At 40.9% G+C, this 14,393-nt stretch overlaps 1 protein-coding gene and 1 long non-coding RNA gene across 18 annotated transcripts in view; one reads left to right on the top strand and one right to left on the bottom strand.

Moving 5' to 3' along the window:
• The window catches only part of LOC148000840 (uncharacterized), a 37,172-nt gene extending 34,255 nt beyond the window's left edge, over positions 1 to 2,917 (top strand). The window contains exon 4 of the long non-coding RNA XR_015638249.1: positions 676 to 2,917. This is a non-coding gene — a long non-coding RNA (uncharacterized LOC148000840). The remainder of the gene's footprint in view (positions 1 to 675) is intronic.
• Cadps (calcium dependent secretion activator) overlaps positions 1 to 14,393 on the bottom strand; it is a 466,682-nt gene that overhangs the window by 100,468 nt on the left and 351,821 nt on the right. For 14 of the 17 annotated variants that reach the window (XM_087585085.1, XM_087585095.1, XM_087585087.1 and 11 more), the window contains 1 exon segment: positions 2,675 to 2,781. In XM_087585085.1, coding sequence (XP_087441211.1) covers positions 2,675 to 2,781 — 107 coding nt within the window. 17 annotated transcript variants of the gene reach the window in all.

Raw genomic sequence — 14,393 nt, 5'->3', positions numbered from 1 at the left:
ATGTCATCTGACCCTTGCTTCAAGTTATCTTCCGTTTAGCAGTGACCATCCGACTGGGTTAAGTGACTGGATCACAGTCAAGTGCGTTGGGGCTAGAATTCAAGTCCAAACTTCTCTGGTCCAGATTCTAAGCTCTGGCTGATATCTACTTTATCTTTTTATGGCCTTGGACATTTTAGTTCTCATTGCCTTTCAAGGAACACTAAGTTCCTTGACTCAGCGATCAGTAGATAGGAGAGGCTCAATGGGTAGGTCTCATTAAATAGTGAGATCTAATGATGAGTAATTCTGTACGTTTACCTAAAATAGTTTTTTTTTGGCCTTTGAGATTCTAAAATATGCTGAAGTTTATTTTTTATTACTAATTTCAAAAACCAATGTTGAGAACAAGATTGAAGTCACCATGTTTGTTTACCCTGTATGACTTTTTTTTTTTTTCCAGAGCTGGGGACCGAACCCAGGGCCTTGCGCTTGCTAGGCAAGCGCTCTACCACTGAGCTAAATCCCCAACCCTTCCTGCATGACTTCTAAATCTGCAAGATGGAAACATTTCTTATGAGTGATTAGGAGGATGATGATTGGCATTTACAAAAACCCAAATTTTTGGGAAAGGTAAAAAGAAGTAGCTTCCTTGGAAGTTGGGTTTATTTGTTTTATTTTATTTTATTTTTGCAGTGCTGGGATTTCTTTGCTGTGGTGATGTCTCTTCAGTGTGGCCAAGGAACATGTGCATTCACTATGATCTGGGAGTAGCCTTAGAGAATAGCTTGATGACCAATGGAGTATGTCTGCCATTTACTTCTTCTGCTGTTGACTGAAATGCACAGCTGTGATTGGAAGGAACCATCCTCTTCAGATCCTTGGCTTCACAAATACGTGCACTTGGTCAACCCTTTACCTCTCAAGCTAGGAAAGGCAGGCCAGGATACCCCAAGTCTCAGGAGATGGTTTTGAAGACATCCAGAAAGAAGAGACTTATTGTCACTGGAACCTCCAATCCCTCAGTCTAAAAAGAATATCTTAAAAAATAATAGTGGAAGGAAAAATGCAAGCCAATTTTCTTGCATCTGTCTGGAAGTTACTCTTAAGTTTGTGTGGTTGGGGGTGCTATTTGGCACCCTCTTTCCCTTCAGTCTGTATGTCCATTGCTAAGTGCTGTATGGGTTAATGACACCCACTCATGGGTCTCCCCTCATTCACAGAGGGTCTGCAGGGAATTCAGGATTCTTCGACACTCTCTCTATATATAAATACTGTATATTTGAGTCACACACAGACAGTTGTAGAAAAAGGTTAGTATCACTCCATGGGGCTACTGGTTACTAAGATTGGAACTCCTCCTCTGGAATACAGGTAAATACAGACGGACATAGGAAACTATGACAGGCCAGGGACAGAATCAAGGCAGGTGAGAGGCGTGTGTCAGGATGTAACTGCAGTCCTCATAAGCCTATCAATTGCTTCATGCACGCACAAGAGAATCACCCCGCATTTACCCTGCTGTGGAGGGTCACCCATGTCACAAGCAGTCCACTGGAAGTTGCTGTTACATTCCTGGGGTCGGTGTTAGAAAGCAGGGGCACCAGAAAATACCATCGGAAGGTATGGTACTACCAGGGCATGCACAGAGTATGAGAGCAGGTGGCCGGGTTATTTGCTTGAGTCACATACCTCTTTCCCCTGCCACGATCAGCCAAGGTTGACCGGAACAGTAGAGAAATAGGGAGGAAATTTCAATATGCAATCAGCATTAGTTGGGATGGCTGGTTTTACAGTGTATATCATTTAACAATCTGTCAAAATTTTCTTAGTCATGGGTAGGGTTGTTTTAGGTGTCTAAGAAATCACTTTTACAGGTATCCCTTTCTCCCCTTTCTGTAAGAACGAATGTAAAGGGAGAGGGAGACTTAGTGTAATTTTACAAACCAGGTTGTGTTGAGAGAAATGATTTTAAAGGTCAAGTTTGGGGCAGCTTCGGAGTTTGATCCTCTAGACCTTGCCTGGAAGCGCTGGGGCATTTACGTCCTTATAGGTTTGGCTTCTAATTGTTTTTGAAGTCCTTTAATTTATAATTCCTTCACAATCATTTTAATAGGGGTTTGTCAAAATAAAATGAAGGAAGCTGTATTTATTTGGGTTTGTGTCACAGAAATGACAAGTCGAACAGCATATTATTATTGTCTCTATTACTGTGCTCAGAAAACCTGATTAAGAAGGGGGAAAGGACTGCATAATCAGAATAAGATACAGAGAAAAACTCAAACTTAAAAAAAAAAAGATAACCTATGGTCCACACACCAAAGAACCAATTGGAACAACAGCGCTAGCAACAAAACAACCACAAAAGACTGGAGAGCATTCTGTGTATCTGGATAACGGATTTGTGCTGCATGGCTCCCCGGATGCCACCAGAGCCTTGCATTTACACTCACCTCAGTCCCGTGTTCAGAGAAACATCTGAAAATTTAGGCTGAAATGCACAACACACAACCACCTCTTGGTCACTTGGACAACCTTCTAAAGACGCCTCCTTCCAAAATGTCTACCTTCATTCCCTTCAGCCCACTTGAAAGAAAACGTGAGTTAAGGCATCTCGGTCGCAACCAGGTGGCTGCGGACTGCGCTGGCACCTCAGCTAAGGGACACTGTGACATCTCCCCCTGGGCCTGCTCACCTCGGCGTGGTGCTCTTCGTTTTGTTGCAGCACTTCAATGACTAGTTCAGCAAGACGGATTGTGTCTTCGAGCTTTTTGGCGGGAGTGATTAAGCGGCCTACATTTTCTGGAGTATAAGAATTTGTGGTAAGATTCATCGAAAGCAGCAGGCTAGTTTTGTGGCCAATAGAACTAGTGGGTGGAGAAATTCTGAATGGTTATCAAAATTAAAAATAAAAGTTTCATGCAAATGTTAAGTGAGCAAACCATAAAGCCACCTTGTTGTCATTGTCATTATGATACACTTAGGAAAACAGTGCTCCAGCTCCCGGGTTGCAGATGGAGCTTAATGTGAGGTCTAGAATAGCCCGTGTTAATTTAGTGGCGTTTTGTACACACATTCTTTAAAGACAGCATACATGGACTACCTCATATCACTCTCTAACTGTGCTCTGCCTACCTGGCATAGGGCGAGAGACCCCTGGCTTCACACTGTGTTGCTTTCTATGTTGGTCACTAACTGTTCAACGGGACAACATTGTCTGTACTTCAGGCCTCCCTGTTGAGTAGGTACGGCAAGGTTCACTTTGGAGGTGAACATTCAAGGTTATCTTTGCTTGAAGTCACCCAGGGAAAAGATGAGAAGAAAAACCAAACATTCTTGGGTGTTTATGTAGAAGTTCAGGGCAGAATGATTAAGTGGGTATTAGGAATAGGTTATTACAGGGACTGCTAGAATCTATATTTTAGCAGGAGCAGAACTCTTCTCTTTGCCACACTCTCAGCTCATGCAGGCGGACAGTGTCATTTCTTGGCTGATTCAGCTTAGATTGGGTGTCAGAATGAGCCTTGCACAATATAATTTCTTTGCATTTTTTTTATGGTACTGGGGGTTGAACCAAGGGCTTCACACATGCTAGGCAATTTTCTTAGTATTGAACTATATCCCCAGCCCTAAACAGAATTTCTCAATACTCCATACAAACTTATTTCTGGAGTGGTTGGATTTAAATATAAGGACAGAAAATAGCTACTTAAAAAAGATAGGTGTTTTTTAGATGACATGCATCATTAGTATTTAGAATTTAATAACAGAAAACAAATTCTGTAAAACAGAAGGTTTTGTCCACTGGGAGATAAGACTGAAAATGGGACCCAGTCAGATGATTGGTTTTAAATTTCAGTTCAATTAGACAGTTGTGGGAGTGAAGATGGGCTTTCTGTATGTGGTCAATAAAATCATCTTTATCTCTCCCATTGCCAAATGGAAAGGTGGCTGGAACTGGTTAGAGCTTGAAGGTAGGGGTTTTGGGGAGTTTTCAGGGTAGGTAAAGGACAGCCAACACCTAGTCAGCAGATGTGGGAGGATGGGTGGTAACAGCTGACGGCCTTGCCTAGAGAGAAAAAAATTCTTGGAAAAAAGTTAGAGGCAAGATTAACTTCTCTATTCTGGGAACACCTGACCTGTTTGTAACTTTTATGAGTAGACTATCGGAATCTCATTAGACTTCCCAGCATCTCTACAAACATACTGCGTATATATGTTTGGGTATTATGCGTAGAGTGAGGGATTTGCATTTCGATGGTAAATATGCAGTGGCTACTTTCCATTGGTTGATGTTCACATTTACACATCCATCTGCAAATTCCTTATTCTATGCCTGTTACCCATTCAACACATACATCCACATACGCACATCACACACGTACACACATTTCCTGATAGCCAGACAAGCCTGCACATTATACAGATCTGCAGGAAATCCCACTTGGACCACATCTTTGAAATCTCTCACTTTCAAGATCGAGAGCATTGCCCTTTTGGATGGAACAGTCACCAAATCAAGGGACATTCTGGATGTTCATGACACCAGAGATAGAAATAAAATAATTACCACCAGTATTTTTATTCCCATTTACCTAAGAAGCTATAAATGATTTTTTTTATGTTTTGAGAAATCCAAGATGCTTAAGTAAGGACTTCCTGAAGATTTGTGTTTTTTTTTTTTAATGCAAGACTTTTCGATTGACTACAATAAACAGTAATCGATACACATAGTGTGTACATGTGCAGTCATTGATGAGTGTGTGCATATGTACACAGGTATGTGTATGCCTGGTTTGTGATATATATACAGACAGTATGTTTAATAAAACCTTGTGCAATTTCACTTGAACACGCGACCACTGAGGTTCGTGGGTGATGAGTCTTTAATCTACAATACTCAACTGCCAATTAACCCATGTGGCTCATCCTCTAATTACTGCTAATTAGTTAGTTGGGACTCCATTCTCTGTAGCTTAAGCCACTTTAGTGAGGCACAGACCTTTTCCCTACTTGCTCTAACAGCTGATTTGCTAACTCAGTGGCCAAAACTATACTAGCCATGAATTCTGTAGGATGTTGTCTTTAAAGAAAATACTGTGTAAAAACCTTCAGCAACCCATTCCCCAAAGGGCACGAAGAACTTTGGTTTAGAAATGAGTCTGGCTCATTGGTCACCTCTGCCATCATAAAATGTACTGAGATATTCCTACCCATGACCCAGTTCTGCAGTAGCTGGAGCACTGATGGCGAAGGAACTGAAAATACGGTATAGTTAGGAGACATTTCATTCGACAGAATTGAAGCTCATAACATAGGAAAAAAAAACCGTCATGCAAAATGTTATGCAACAACAATGTTATTTTGTGCTGACATTGAGATTTGAAAATGTTGCATATGTCAGACATTGCTAGACAAAAAAATAATATGTGGACATTTGGAAATAAATGCTCTCTTCTGAGTATCTTAAAACCTAGGACGTCACACTTGAGAGCCTGAGCCCCAGCTTAGTATTCGAAACTGGAACAGAATTTCAAGAGTGAACAGAACAGCCAACTAAGCTAGAAAGCTAGAAAGCTAGAAAGCCAAGTGACAGAAGATAGAGGTTTACAGTACTTGATACTGGCCTAGGCCTGCCTGTGAGCCTCTGAGATAACATGCTGGTCTGCAATTGTGTGAGTAAAGAAGGAGGCTCAGGAGCTGGCTGGGGAGCTGTTCAGGTAGGAGAGAGGCAGAAAAAAAAACAAGTAAAGAGACAAAGTGACTTTCACAAAGAGTGACAAGTGACAAGGAACTCTGAAAAGAATACCCCGACAAGCAAACGTGACAAACGGCAACCAGAGATGCTGCTCCCTCGGCATGACCTCATTCTGGAGGTGTGATGATATTGGACAAGGACTCTAACCAGTATCTCACCACACCCTACCTGGGACACTTGGAGGCCAAATGCAAAACCGGTGCTCCATCAAGATGGACAAACGTGAACGGCAGCTGCTACGTCAGCGACCGGAAGAAGATATACTTTTGTATCACGAAGAACAAGCACTAACTGGTTGGTGATGTGGATTCTTATCCTTCAGAGGCTACTCACTTTCTAACTCATTTTGTACCTTCTGTGATATAGTTTCTTATCATAGGAATGAGACAGTGTCAAGAATTTTACCTGTATCTGACAGGATTGCTGACTAGAACAAATCAAACAAGGCAGGGAGTATAGGTTTCCCCTCAAGTCAAAGTGCCTACAAATGGTCACTGTTACTCCTGCATTGTGAGCGGGCCGAAGTTAATTGCTTTGCCAAAGCAGATAAAAGGCTGTCATTAGTTCAAGCGAGCTAGGGAATATTCATGCTCCCTATGTGGAATTTCAACATGTCAAAATCTGTCATTTGCCGGGGTGGGGGGGGGATGTGTGGTATCTGATTGTTTCCAGCTCATTTAATTATTTTCGACTTGGAATTCTCGTGGCTTTTATATTGTGGGTTGAATCATATATAAAAACTTGCCAGCTTATCGAATATGTTCCTCGCTATTCCAAATGTTAGAATACTGCTATCAGCACTTGACCCATCTGTCATGTGGTTTACGATATGAGCGCCGCAAACGTCCTGCGACAATAGTCTCTCCTTCCACACAAGAATTGCGGCTTCTGCAACTCTCTCTCCCTCTAATGAGTGCCTCATTAAGCTCGGGCCTGCTCCTTCCTAATAGTTCTGGTGTAGAGAGTGATCAGTGAGGTGTGGGGCACATTCCTTTGCCAGGCCTGCTTCTGGATTTGCTTGGGTTTTCAATTGGGGTAATGGATCTTTTACTTGAGGTATAGAGAAAATAGAATTATAGTGACATCAATAGAGACAGGGAGCAAGGTCATGAATAGATACCGTGTTCTGGCAAAGCTATCTACTAAAAGCAAGATGGTGGGGTCATCAGGGCTGACCTTGCTGGACTACCTCAAGTGTTTCTGAGCAGAGAACTAGAAATAGTCTTCATCAGTTTCTCTTAATTTGAAATTATTTGGGAAAGATCGGATGACCACAGAATCAGTAGAACTCATTTTAAAACAGTTATTTAAAGAAAGGCTAGTCCTTTCCTTATTTTAAAAAGTCATGCTGCTGGCAGCATTCTGTAAAGTTGGGGACATCTCCATTACACATCTCCATGGCTCTTGTGGTGAATGTTTGCTTAGCGTATAATTGCCCTAGAAACTCTATGCTCATTTATACCTAGTAACTGATTTTATGTATCAAAATACGTGATCTGGTGCTTAGAACAACACAGAGCAGTCTGTGGTTGATCTGTAACCTGGGAGGCATCAGACACGTGTTTCAACTCAAGGAGTCCTGGGGAAAAATTCATGAATTCCCTCCTGCCAATTCTCTGTCCAGAATTCCTACTGTAAGGTTTGCCACCACAGAAAAACAAGCTTCCTATTTTTTTTCTTCGCAGAGCAAAACAAAAACATCATACCTTGGTTTCCAACTTCATTTACCCAATTACCATTGCTCATGTTTACACAATTAATTCCGCTTGGCTTCCAGAAAGAGAGTTAAATGTGACTGCAGAAAAACAAAAAAAGAGGATTCCTCTGCAGGCAGAGCTAAGCCAAGGAAGAGAAGCATCCAGGAGCGAGAGACACTCCAATTAGCCCTTAAATAACCTGACCATCTCTGGTTCTAGCAATCGAACTGCCAGCCCCTGAAATATCACATGAAGGGCAGATATGACTGACGGAAAACCCACTTATTACCAAGTTCCAGCCATTGATGTGTTGAGGAAGATGACAGAGATTCTAGTATGCTTTATTGAAAATACCTAGCCTGAAGATAGTAGGTAAGATTTGGGAGAAGTGGGTGGACAAAAGCCTGAGGAGGAACAGAGTTTATTAGTTAGACACACAGTGATTTGCAAGATACCCTTCCTCCTTATAATGATGGATACCCGAACTAAAGACTGTAGGGTTAAAACCTACTACTTCCTTGGTAACAGTGCCCATTATATACAGTGGATCCCTTGAATCTCCACTAACCCTCTTCAGACAATTCCATCTCCCATCTAGTATGTTAACAAAGATTGATATGAGGATCATGAACCACTTTCTCCATTTTTCCTTTGGAGAGATCTTTTTTTCTATTCTATATGACCTACAATGAGCCACTGAGAACCTTTTTTTACAATTTCAAACAGTTCCTTAGAGAGGAAAGTTGTTTCTTCTAGTGTTGGCAGCTAGGATAAAAGTCTTGTGGTACTATCTGTGGTCGTGTCTCTCTTCAGACTTATACCATCACAACTTAGGTTAAAACTTTCTATCCATAGTTAGAGGTAAGAAACATACCCAATATCTTCATCTCTAATGCTGTTTCCTTCACAAATTTCCCAGCACACTGGCAAATGTTTCTTTTCTTTACTTCTCATTGCAGTTTTTAAAAATAGTTACTAGCTATAGGAAGACCATGGACTTAGTAGTACTATTAAGGTCCTGTTAAGGCCCTTTTAGCATCTTTGTACATAGTCACAACATTCTTGAACAGCATCTTGGAGAATGGGGGAGGGGAGGTCATCAATGGATGAAACACTGCAACAAAGCCACACCCCCCAATTCAGTTTAAGGGGGTCTCAGCTTTATACTCCATGATGTTCCCCTCTGGTGCTTACCCTGACTCTGTGATGCTTTGGAGACTCTGGCCTGGGCAAACTTTTGTAGAACTATAATCTTAAAACATCTTGAATCTCCTTTTGCTGTACTCATCAGACTGCACTCGTTTGATCCACTACCATGTTCTTTCCTCAGTGCTAGCTTCCTGTAAGGTGGGGACTGTTATTAATATTGCTTATTACATAGTCTCCTGGTATCCGGCATAGCTCATGGGACTTCATGGATATCCCCCAGAATTGATAACTGTGAGTTTGGCTGACTCTAGACTAGATTGTAATGTCTTATTTAGAATTTTGATTAAAATATAATTTCCTCTATATATTCTTACCACGTGAAGAATAATTCCTGAATCAGTGGTTGTAGCTTTGCTAGGACACTCACTAGAAATACAGATTCCTAGGCTCTGCTTGCACTTCCTCAATTACAATCACATTTCTTTTTTTTTTTTTTTTATTTTTTTTCGGAGCTGGGGACCGAACCCAGGGCCTTGCGCATGCTAGGCAAGCGCTCTACCACTGAGCTAAATCTCCAACCTTACAATCACATTTCAACAAGATTCCCAGGGATTCATTTTGAGTGTTTTTATGCAGCCCTGTCTTATGTCCCATTGCTGACAGCAGAAGAAAGACTGGGATTTAGATGCATAGCCTTTTAAATAATAAGTTAATACCTATACATATGTAGTTCTCTATATAGCAATGAGTGGTTAGTATGAAACAGTGCTAAAACTGTGTGGGGCTATTGTGTGCGTGCGTGCGTGCGTGCGTGCGTGCATGCGTGTGTGTGTGTGTGTGTGTGTGTGTGTGTGTGTGTGTGTGCGCGTGCATTCATGTGGAGGCCAGAAGTCACCCTTGGTGTCATTCCTTACAAGTGTCATTTATTGTTTGTTTTCTTTGAGATAGATTCTCTTGTTGACCTGAAACTTATCAAATAGGTTGTTTAGACAAGCCCTGGGAATTCATTTGTCCCTGCCTTTCTAGTCCTGGGATTATAAGAATGTGTCACTATGTCCTTTCTTTTAAATGGAAGCTCTGAAGATTGAACTTACGTTCTCATGCATATAAGTCAAGCCTTTTACCGGTTGAGCTATCTCCCCAGCTTCAGGAATCTGCTGTACTTTTTTAAAGTTATTTTTTTGAGAGCGGAACCATGCTTAGCATTCCCACCAGAAAATGAAAGTGATAGCTTAGTGGTTGGAGAGACATAATATTAACACGGGGTTTAACGTCTAGCTTGAATGAGTGTTTAGATTGGTTCTAGACAGCGCTGCCTAAGATCTGCAGTCCTGTGATTCAGATACTGAGTGCTGAGCAGCATTAGCAGAGCTGGAAGTGTCGGCCATCGATGGACTGAGGATAGCACCTCTTTCTCAAGTGCAAGGAACGTGAGTGCCTGGGACATCAGGCTCAAGAACGACCATTTCGTTTCTTTGAAATCTTAGTGCCTTTCTCCAGGACTTGATTTCTGTCTGGTTTGTCAAATGACATTCAGGTTTATCTAATAATTTCCTATGTTTTCATTTCTTCCTTGAGAAGCTACTTTGTGATCTTTCAATTTCATTGCTAATGAATCACAAGCACTTCCTAGTTCAGAAACAGCAGCCATGAGGTGTGGGACTAGAAAAGCCTCTGTTAAGTTGGGATGCTGTACCGGCTCAGCTGTTTAGTTCTGTGCGTGTTGCCCAATAACTTTCTGCTTTAAGATTTCTATAAACAGTGCTTAAGAGGTGGCTCAGATATCAAAGACTGAAGCTCACAATAAAAAATATTTTCATGAATAGAGGACTAATTTCTTATCTCAGTGCACAAAACACATTGAATATTTCAGGAATCTGGATGCACACTACGTTTGGTAGCATGTCATCAGTTGGCTGACGACATTATTATATTCTTCTTAGTAAATTCACGGTACACCTTTGATCAATGGCCTAATATTAGAGTCAATGAAATATGGTGACAAAGCATTTATCTCCTAGAATTCATGAGGGAGTTAAGCAGGATCTGCATGCAGCCACTAAGCATATTTTAAACTTTTAGTGAGGAACAGTTATCATGGATAATGGCATTTTTTTTTTCTGGTAGAAAAGATATGACTTTATGTCCATTCATTCACGACATACTTTTGTACATCCACTTTTTCTTCAAAATCCCTCTTAATAATAATCTGGGAAATAAATGTGTCTTTTTTCCTTGTCCTTCTTACTGTTTGTTTAGTATAAATTAAGTGCTACTCACAGAATAATTGGGACTTTGAAACTGATTTATTTAGGGATCATCGAAACAAAAGAATGGGAAGAGAGTTACACATTCAACTCCTAATGAGTAAGGCAGAAGCAAGAGATACTCATCACTCTACAACAGCATCATGGGTCCTTGAGCAATGGGATTCACCTCACTGGTTCCTTGTGAGGAGACTGTAGGGCCATTGGCTTTGCACAATAGTCTGCTGAGAGTGTCATCTTGGTTGTCTCTCTCTCTCTTTCAACAATCTGCAGACCAGTGGGAAATTAAACTGGATGTTGCAGAAGGCATGGAATCCACAGTACGGATTCTAGAAATCCTTATGTGAAGTAACTGTGTGTGTGTGTGTGTGTGTGTGTAGAAAGAGAGGCGGGGGTAGAGAAGAGGCTTGAAGTCAACCTTAGATGTCATTCCTTGGCCTTTTCCACCTTCACTTTTGAGATGGGGTCTGTTACTGGCTTGTAACTCATTGAGGAGGCGAGGCTGGCTGGCCAGCAAGACAGTGATCTTAATGTTTCCCCTCCCCTACTGCTGGAATGATATATTACCATGTATAGCCTTTTACATGGGTGCTGGGGGAGCCGACTAGACTGTGACATGTTTACTATTTTCCCAGGTAACTTACTTGGATTTGACCTCATCTTCTGACAATGGAAGAGGAAAAATGTCTACAAACATTGTAGGGAGAACTCATAGTGTAAGGATTTGGCAAATATCTGATTCCAGCTGGAACTGGTCTGCTATTTTGTGCTCTCCCCGTGTTAAAAAGGCATATACACCGTTACCTTCCACTCACTGAGTAGATACTGTCCAAGTGCCCACCATTTTTGTGGTCTGCATGGTAAAAGGAGACAGAAACATATCAGTTGCCCTTATCAACCTGAAGTCAAGTACTGCTTGAGAAAGCCACTCATCCTCATGAAACACGGCTTCCTGAGCTAGAAAGGGAGTGGTAGTGGTGGCATGTTTATGAGTCTAAGGTAAAGATCCAGTTGGATCATTCATATAAGGTTCTCAGCACAGTGTCCAGCCCAAGACGGTGCATCTTCCTGTTCATACATCTACCCACTACTCATACATGTACATATCTCGCCACTTATATCCATTTCCTCCGTCCTCCATCCCTACTTTCCTCTCCTTTCTTCTTCTTCATTTGTTTGTCTATCTGTCTTCCTGTTTGTTTTCTTCCTCTTTCTTCTTTCCACTTACCTCTTATTATATCTAGCTCCCTCTAAAAGATTATCTGCACAAATTTTGCAAATCCTTGTCACATTTAAAGGAAACTGTTTTATTTAAATGCCCAGTGAAATCGCTACGATACTCTGAAAATTATGCAGGCATTTTAAGAGTGGAAGCAAATCATCAATGATAGTAGTGGATTCCCCAGTGCTTGCTTGGTTTAGAACGTGTGACAGTTTAAAGAAAGTGCTTAAAATAATAGAATTCTGCTCTTTCCGCCATCTTGGCGCCTTTGTAGGCCTGCTGGGAAGAGGACTTCTAAAAAAAGAAAAACAAGCACGTCTGGAAGGCTATGGTGCAAGGCCATTTTTTTGCTGGCTACCAGCGAGGCCTCCGGAACCAGAGCGAGCACACGGCTCTTCTAAAAATTGAAGGTGTTTGTGCCCAAGATGAAACTGAGTTCTACTTAGGCAAGAGGTGTGCTTGTGTGTACAAAGCAAAAAACAATACAGTGAATCCTGGAGGCAAACGAAACAAAACCAGAGTGATCTGGGGAAAAGTAACTCAGGCCCACGGAAACAGTGGCATGGTTCGTGCCAAATTCCAAAGCAACCTTCCTGCAAAGGCCATTGGACACAGAATCCGTGTGATGCTGTACCCATCCCGGATTTAAACTAATGGAGAGTAAACTAATGGAGAGTAAATAAATAAAAGTAGATTTGAAAAAAAAATAGAATTCTTTGGCGGGATCACAGTTTTTCTTTGATAGACGTTTGAAAACCTTTGAGTCTCTATTTTTCTTGTGATGTTATAACTAAGCTGAGTATTTAATTTTTCATATTGTCACAAGATAGAAAGCATAAAGTCAGTCAGAAAGCTATGGTCAGAGTCTTATAGACTCTCAAAGAATGCTTAGAATAAAAACACCAGGAGATCTATGCATTCTAGTCCTAATATCTTATTTACCCCATTCCAGTTTGTACTCATAATCCTGACACCTCCTTGCCATTTGTCTGTCATGTATGCATGTATATATGTATGTATGTATGTATGCATGTGTATATATCTACCTATATATTCTCTCCTATTCTCCTCTCCTATTCCCTCCTATTCTCTTTTATTCTATTCTATTCTATTCTATTCTATTCTATTCTATTCTATTCTATTCTATTCTATTCTACTCTACTCTACTCTACTCTACTCTACTCTATTCTACTCTACTCTATTCTATTGGAAAGGTAGGGAAATGATACCAGGAATAAGAATATTTAAAGGCCAGGAAGATGCAGTAATATGTACTTTGCTGAGAAGAGGGCCCAAGTATCCCAAGATTCACATTCATCTCTGCTATTACATTTTAACTTCAGCTTTAATTTATTCCTGGACTTGAGACTTTCTTTACAACATTACTAACATGGTTTTTCTGGAGAGGATCTTTAGCTTTGCTTAAGGAACCTCCAATTGCTGTCATCTGTAGAGGTAAGCTGTGTTGAAATTATCCTTTGAAAAATCTATATGAATATGAAAGTCACAGAGATTCCTGGGGAAGGAACTTTGGACAGGACATACAGTCATAACTTCTTTCTTTTTTAACAACAGGGCATTGCCATAGAGTTGTGTCTTGCCTTAATGTCACTATGGTCCCAGTTGGGCTGCTGCCCCCAGCTCCTGAATGCTAGGATTACAGGACTGGGCCACTTTTCTAGCCAGATCTCTGCTTTTATGGCCTGTCAAGGTCACAGAGTTCTTAACACTGAGCGCCTTTCCATGCAATCTGACACTGTCTTATAGCTATGTTGAATTGGGATAGGTAGGTATGTGGTCTTTGCGTGGGCTTCTTCATCATTTGTGTTTCTCTAACCTTTGTTTGTTCATCTGTAAAATGGGAGGAGCTACATAAGGGTTCTTAAGATTAAATATGTTAAATGCATGCAAAACCATACCTAGTTTATGAAATCCATGGCATGAACAGTTTATATAAGAACATTACATTTATCAGCTATGTAGTTTGTTACATTTGTATATTTTGTTCTGTGCCAGCTATGTCCCCAAACTTCTAGTTTCCATGAACTGATTCCAATGTATCTCTTTCAATGTGCAATTGAAACCCAATACCTTGCATGTGTCTATGGCTTTCTAACAATGTTATATTCCTCTGACACATAACCAGTGGGGATTGTAATGTATTGACTTTGAAATTTACACATATGCATTCATGTTTCAGGAAGCTAATAACTATTTTCTCTCAATTGAATAGTTCCTACCTCTTCACACCATACTTGCTGCAAGGTGGCCTCTTGCCAACTACTTGCCTGGTGGGTGAATGGATGGATACGTGGATGAGT

Source organism: Rattus norvegicus, chromosome 15 (assembly GCF_021556685.1).
Source record: "Rattus norvegicus strain SHRSP/BbbUtx chromosome 15, alternate assembly SHRSP_T2T, whole genome shotgun sequence".
In the NCBI taxonomy this organism is placed as follows: domain Eukaryota; kingdom Metazoa; phylum Chordata; class Mammalia; order Rodentia; family Muridae; genus Rattus; species Rattus norvegicus.
Note: the sequence above shows the minus strand (reverse complement) of the source record. Positions and strands in the feature narration are given on the sequence as shown.